At 49.9% G+C, this 6,520-nt stretch overlaps 1 protein-coding gene across 1 annotated transcript in view; it reads left to right on the top strand.

The window, feature by feature from the left end:
* CEP250 (centrosomal protein 250kDa) overlaps window positions 1–1,703 on the top strand; it is a 38,759-nt gene extending 37,056 nt beyond the window's left edge. Inside the window, exon 32 of the mRNA XM_009999362.1 lies at window positions 1,416–1,703. Within this exon, the coding sequence (XP_009997664.1) occupies window positions 1,416–1,703 (288 nt within the window). The remainder of the gene's footprint in view (window positions 1–1,415) is intronic.
* Window positions 1,704–6,520: the final 4,817 nt, after the last annotated feature.

Below are 6,520 nucleotides of genomic sequence, written 5' to 3'. Positions count from 1 at the left end.
TGGCCTGGTTAGGGCAGTCCTCTGAGTCAGGGAAACAGTGGAACTGGAACTTTATCCCCTCCTTGCTGGGAGATGGTCTTAGCAGCAGATGACCACTTCTCCCACTCAGATCTCTGGGTTACCTACCAGAGCTTGGGATGGTTTTTCAGGCTTCCCAGGTTCCCAAAGGTGCCCTTATTATTCCAGAGAGGTCAGATCTGCCCCACTCCTTAGGCTTCCCAGGTTCCCAAAGGTGCCCTTATTCCAGAGAGGTCTGATCTGTCCCACTCCTCGGTAACATTGTTCCCAAGCCTGTGCATAGTGTTTGCTATGAGGTCCCTTTGGTATCTTACTTTCCATGTGCACTGCTGGTTTCTAACTGCACTGCCTGCTCCCCTTGTGGAGCTGCCTGCCCAGGCTTCACATCTAGTTTGCTCCAGATGCTCAGCAGATGAAGGTCCCTCTTCTTACCTGGTTTGGCTTTCTGTTGATAGACCCTGGCGTTGCAATTCAAATGCAGCAGGTTCCATAAGCCAGAAAACTTCGTAGGAATTGCTTCTGTTGTTTGAGTTCACTTGCCAAGAAAGAATGATTTCATATTCCTAGCTGGAGGCTGGGGACTGCATCCCTGCATCCCCATGTTGAACACAGCCCTTGGCAGAGCACACGCCACTTTGAAACCAGAAGAAAACCTCTGACTTGAGCTGTTTTCCCCAAAACTAAGCACTGTGCTGGTGCTGGCATCTCCTCCACTGCAGAGCAGGCACAGGGCAACATGCAAGAGCTGCTCTGGCTGCTCTGCCCAGCAAACCTGAGGGGAGGTGAGAGCAGCTGGGTCTCTCCCACCAAAAAGCCCAGCAGGCACAACTCCTGTGCTGCCAGGACAGAATAGAATGTGAGGAGTCTCAAGGCCTCAGCAAAACTTCCAGGCTCATTTTGCCCCTGGGCTTTGCTCATCAGGTTATGCTCTGCTCACTTGTGAAATGCTCTGAAGTTAGGAAGGGTGAGAGAGTTTGTTCCCTTTTCATGTGCTACCTGCCAATTTTTAGACTAGATCATAACAGAAGTTTCTTCAGTACCTTGTGTAACCAGTAGTTGTCCTACTGAGGAAAAAGCATGTGGAACTAAGGTGTCAGAAGTCCAACTCTCTTGGAAAAAGAGCTGGGTTACTAAATCCTGTAGGAACCTCTCTGATATCCATGTCATGTCTCAGTGTTGTACATGTGAATGGTTCACCAAAAAGAAATGCAGCATTGGGGATAATCTTGAGTTCAGTTCAGGGTGACTCTGGGTACCTGTTACTTCTCACTCCACATGGACAGTGTTTGTCAGAGCTGGAGCTGGAGGGTGTGTCTTCCCTGGCAGGCAGTCCTGTGGAGCTACAGATGATCCTGACAAGGTGGGCTTGTCTGAGCTTGGCCTTTTGCCTCTTTCAGGTGTCCCTTCTGCAGACACAGCTGGCACAAGAACGAAAATACAAGCAGGACTATATTGAGTGCTGTGCAAAGACCAACCAGGAGCTGTCAGACCTTCACCAAGAGCTGTCTTCCTCCTTAGCAGCTGTGGTCAGGGAGCCCAAAGCTGCTGTTCTAGAAGCAGAGACTCGGAAGCTGGATCGGTCTCTGAACTTTAACTTGGCACTAATATCTCTGGACCATCTGTCTCCGGACAGACAGCCATGGCATTCAACAGCCAGATCCACCAGAAGTGATGACCTGAGGTAACAGGGCCACTGAACAGGAAAAGACCTCAGTAGGAGCCAAGTCAACAGGATCTGCTGTAGCAGTTGAACTGTGGCAGGGGACTTGGTTCAAGGCATGAGTCCCCAAGATACAAGTTGAGAGCACAGTGTTCACTGGAGGTTCCCCAGCAGAAGCAGTTCTGGGACAAAACTGGTGCTGGCTTGTGTGGATGGGGTCAGTCGTAGGCCTGGAAAAGCAGGATGATCCTGATGGGCAGGTAAAATGTCTTCCTTTTCCAAAGCACTGGAAGGCAGCATGCTTGTCAGTCTGCACACAGCCCTCCTTGTTAAGTTGTTCCTATCATTTTCTGTACTGTATACAAAGACTTTTTGTCTGGTTTTATTTTTATAATAAACTTCTGTCTCCAAAATACTACACAGGCTCTGAACAGAAATCCTGCCATGATACCCTGTCTGCATCTCTGGATGAAAACCCAGGTTTTTCAGCCAGACACGAAACCAGCACCATGGGCCATGTGGCCAGTTGGTACAGCTCTCAGGTTTGTGCTGCAGTGTGGGAGTTGGGGTGCAGAAGTGGCCTGTGGGAGTGCCCAGGCACATGTCTGGATTGGAAAGGGCTAGTGTCCTGTGTCCCAGGGACACAGGAAGGATAGTGTCTGCTTCTTGGTCTCCAACAGCCACCCTAAACGTCACCAAAGGGGTGACATGAGTGGCAGGGGTGTCTTCTCATTGCTTCCCATCCAACTGGGACTGTTACTGGTCATCATGTACAACTGAGAGGGCAAAAGCATTAGAAACCTGGGATTATCATTTGTACACTGATTCAGACTTGCCCACTTCTATCCAGTGCTTCTGAGGTGAAAAGTCTTTTCAGCTCGTGCAAAACCACAAGTGGGTTTCTATGTTGTCCAGTCCATGGTACATCATGTGCATGAACTTTAAGCAGCACAATTTCCTAGTTCTGTTCTGCTGTTGCTTGGGCTTGCAAGGGAAAAACACAATTGAATTACACAATGTCTGTTGAGATGGAAGAGTCAAGGATTGGAAAGGGCTAGTGTCCTGTGTCCCAGGGACACAGGAAGGATAGTGCCTTCTTCTTGGTCTCCAACAGCCACCCTAAACGTCACCAAAGGGGTGACATGAGTGGCAGGGGTGTCTTCTCATTGCTTCCCATCCAACTGGGACTGTTACTGGTCATCATGTACAGCTGAGAGGGCAAAAGCATTAGAAACCTGAGATTATCATTTGTGCACCGATTCAGACTTGCCCACCTCTATCCAGTGCTTCTGAGGTGAAAAGCCTTTTCAGCTTGTGTAAAACCACAAGTGGGTTTCTATGTTGTTCAGTCCATGGTACATCATGTGCATGAACTTTAAGCAGCACAATTTCCTAGTTCTGTTCTGCTGTTGCTTGGGCTTGCAAGGAAAAAACACAATTGAATTACACAATGTCTGTTGAGATGGAAGAGTCAAAGACAAGTTTCTGTAACTACAGAAGTCAGAGTGGAAGCTGTTTGTTACACAGGTGTGAACCAACCTGAACGCAGGAAGTTCTGTCTAAACATGAGGAACTTCTTCACTTCGAGGGTGGAACAGGCTGCCCGGAGTGGTTGTGGAGTTTGTTTCTAGAGACATTCAGAACTCTCCTGGACACCATCCTGTGTAACCTGCTGTGGGTGGGTGGGACTCAATGGTCTCCAGTGGTCCCTTCCAACCCCAACCATCTGTAACTCCTCGAAGGCAATTTTAATCTAATCAGAAGTTACAATGAATAAAGCATTTATATGGTGATCTGAGCAGAGACCTACAGAGGGTCTGGCAGAACTGAAATTCACTTTTTTTGTGAACCATCACACAGGTGTGCACAGACCCACTGCCTCCCCCCTCTGCACCCCAACAGAAAACATGGAAGCTTGGTGAAGTTTGTCTTCTCTCAATTTGTCCTTAGAACAGAGCCTGTGAGTTAATCAGAATGCTGTGCTTGTTGTTCTCCTCCTTCAAGATACATCCCCCGTTGGCCATCCAAGTAGTGAAACCTTCTGTTGTGGTTTTATTGTGGTACCCCTGAGGTGCCCCTGTACCTTGAGGGACCTTCTCCAGGTTGCAGGCAGTGCCGGGTGCTGTAGGAACCCGGCACAGTGGAAGGTATTTCCTGTCTCAGCTCTCCGGCCTGCACGGTGCTGAAGGGGTCACATCTGGTTGTTTCAGGTGACGCCTGGAAGCTGCCACCCTGTGCCCTGGCTCCCCAGCAACAAGCAAGGAAACCCAACGGGAAGGCAGCGAGTGTGGGACCATCCCCAGCCAGCTGCCCCCAGGGCGCTGGGCACCTGCTCATCCCACAGGGGCATTAGAGCTCTCGTAGCGATCTCTGCCGGCTACACGCAGGCAGTGCTGCCTGAACGCGGAAAACTAGGGACAAGGAGCGGCCAGAACACGGGATTCCTTCCGAAAACGTGGGGACTGGAGCCACCTGTGTCAGGGGCGGGCAGAGGAGAGGACCTGTGGATGCAGCTCCTCAGCACGCCAGCTGGAGATGGGCTCTGAGGGTGCCAGAACACAAGGAACCAATTTATTGCTCTTGCCAATTTTCCTGAAACTCCCCAGCCTGCAGAAGGGGAACCGTGGGAATGCTGGAAATCCCTCCTCAGCCTCTGACCAAACTGATGGAAATCCTCCCGTTCAGGGACAGAACAAGAATGAGAGGTGCTGGAACAGCTCACCAGCACTTGCACCCCTGACAGGTTTTCTTCGATCCACCTCCCTTGTAGCTTTTTTCCCCCAACATGAACCTTTCCCAGCCCATCACTGAAAACAAAGTTCCTGCAGAGCAACACACGGGAGCAGGAACCAACCTTGCCAGCACTGGAAATTAAAAACCTGCCAAGACAATCTCTTCACAGCCACCAAGGCTCATGGAACACAAACAGTAAAGCCTACATTTCAAAACAATCTAATCTCAGAACATGGCACAGGCCACTCAAGACAACCAATGCTTCATGGAAACAAGATGGATGAAACGAATTAATCCTTACAGAACAGAACAAATTATTTCTCCAAGCAACCTAATAACCTGATTCCTGCTTTTGAGGTTTCCAACTCTCTCAATAATCCCTGCTCCATCTGCCATTTTATGTACAACTTCTACATACAGATGTTAATCCATGTTTGGTCAGAGAACAGAAGTGCTATTTTGGCGCTGAACCTGAATTAACAGTTTTGATGGCCCAGGAAACCCTGGAGAAGGATGTTAATCTGAAAGTAACATCCAGACCATTTTAAGGTATGAAAAGACCCTTCAAAGCTCTCAGAGGGTTGGAAGATTTGTTTGTAGACAGATTTTGCATCTTGCTACTTTTAGATGGTGGTTACAAGACAATGTCATTAGTCACACATGGATGAGCTGCCAAAGAGATTCCAGTGCCAAACAAGCTGCCTCTGACTACATTTGGTGCAGCATTAAAATCAAAAAGCTGCTGAATAACAGTGCTTTCTAGTCACATTTTAGTTTAAGTCTTCAATTGAATCTAAGTTTGTATTGAAATTTGGGCCTAATACAAGTGATGTGCTAATGAAACACAGAATCATAGAATCATGAAGGTTGGTAAAGACCTCTAAAATCATAAATTCCAGCTGTCAACCCAACACCACCATCCAACTTAATCCCATCCTGAAGTGCTACATCCACATGTTTTTTAAGGGAGCCTAGATGAAACTACCTAGCACCCTGTCCAGATGGATATTTAAAACCTCCAGGGATGGGGACTCCACCACCTCCCTGCACAGCACGTACCAAGGCCTGACCACTCTTTCAGTAAATACATTCTTCCTAATATCTAATCTAAACCTTCTCTGGCACAACTTGAGGCAGTTTCCTCTTGTCCCATCCCTTGTTCCTGGGGAGCAGAGCCCGACCCCCCTGGCTCCAACCTCCTCTCAGGCAGTTCAGAGCCAGCAGGTCTCCCCTCACCTCCTTGTCCTTCCCCAGCTGCACTGCCCTTCCCTGGACACGCTCCAGCCCCTCCATGTCCTTCTTGTCCTGAGGGGCCCAGAACTGACCCCAGGATTGGAGGTGCAGCCTCAGCAGTGCCCAGCACAGGGGGAACTATCCCTATACCTGCTGGCCATGCTATTCCTGACACAAGCCAGGAAGCTGCTGCCCTTCTTGGCCACCTGGGCACACGCTGGCTTGTGTTCATCTGGCTGTCAGCCAGCATCCCCAGGGCCTTTTCTGCTTTGGTGTGGCCTGAAGCTCTAGAAAGGCCTTTTGGTGCCCAGCTCAAACCCTTTGCATGCCTCTGGGTACCCACCACGGCCCTCCATGTGCCTTGGATGCCACCCAGAGCCCTCCCTCTGCCTTTTTCTATGCCCCAGGAGCCCCTTTTGTCCTTTTTTCCCCTCAAGTCAGTGAATCTCCCAAGGAGCAGCTGCTACGCCCATGACAGAGAAGTGGGTTTAAAATGGTCTACGAAAGCCAGGGCAGCACCCAGAGAGCCTCTGAGGACCTCTTGGAGGGAGATCAGGAGCAGAAGCCTGGGTGCCACAGTGCCTGGGTGTCCGGGCCTCAGAACTGGGCACCCCTTTTGTCCTTTTTTCCCCTCAAGTCAGTGAATCTCCCAAGGAGCAGCTGCTACGCCCATGACAGAGAAGTGGGTTTAAAATGGTCTACGAAAGCCAGGGCAGCACCCAGAGAGCCTCTGAGGACCTCTTGGAGGGAGATCAGGAGCAGAAGCCTGGGTGCCACAGTGCCTGGGTGTCCGGGCCTCAGAACTGGGCACTGCCACACACACAGACACACACACACAGACACACACACAGACACACACAGACACACACACACACC

Source organism: Chaetura pelagica, unplaced genomic scaffold (genome assembly GCF_000747805.2).
Source record: "Chaetura pelagica isolate M959 unplaced genomic scaffold, ChaPel_1.0 scaffold376, whole genome shotgun sequence".
NCBI classification, from domain to species: Eukaryota; Metazoa; Chordata; class Aves; order Apodiformes; family Apodidae; genus Chaetura; species Chaetura pelagica.
This window is presented reverse-complemented; position numbering and strand designations above follow the sequence as displayed.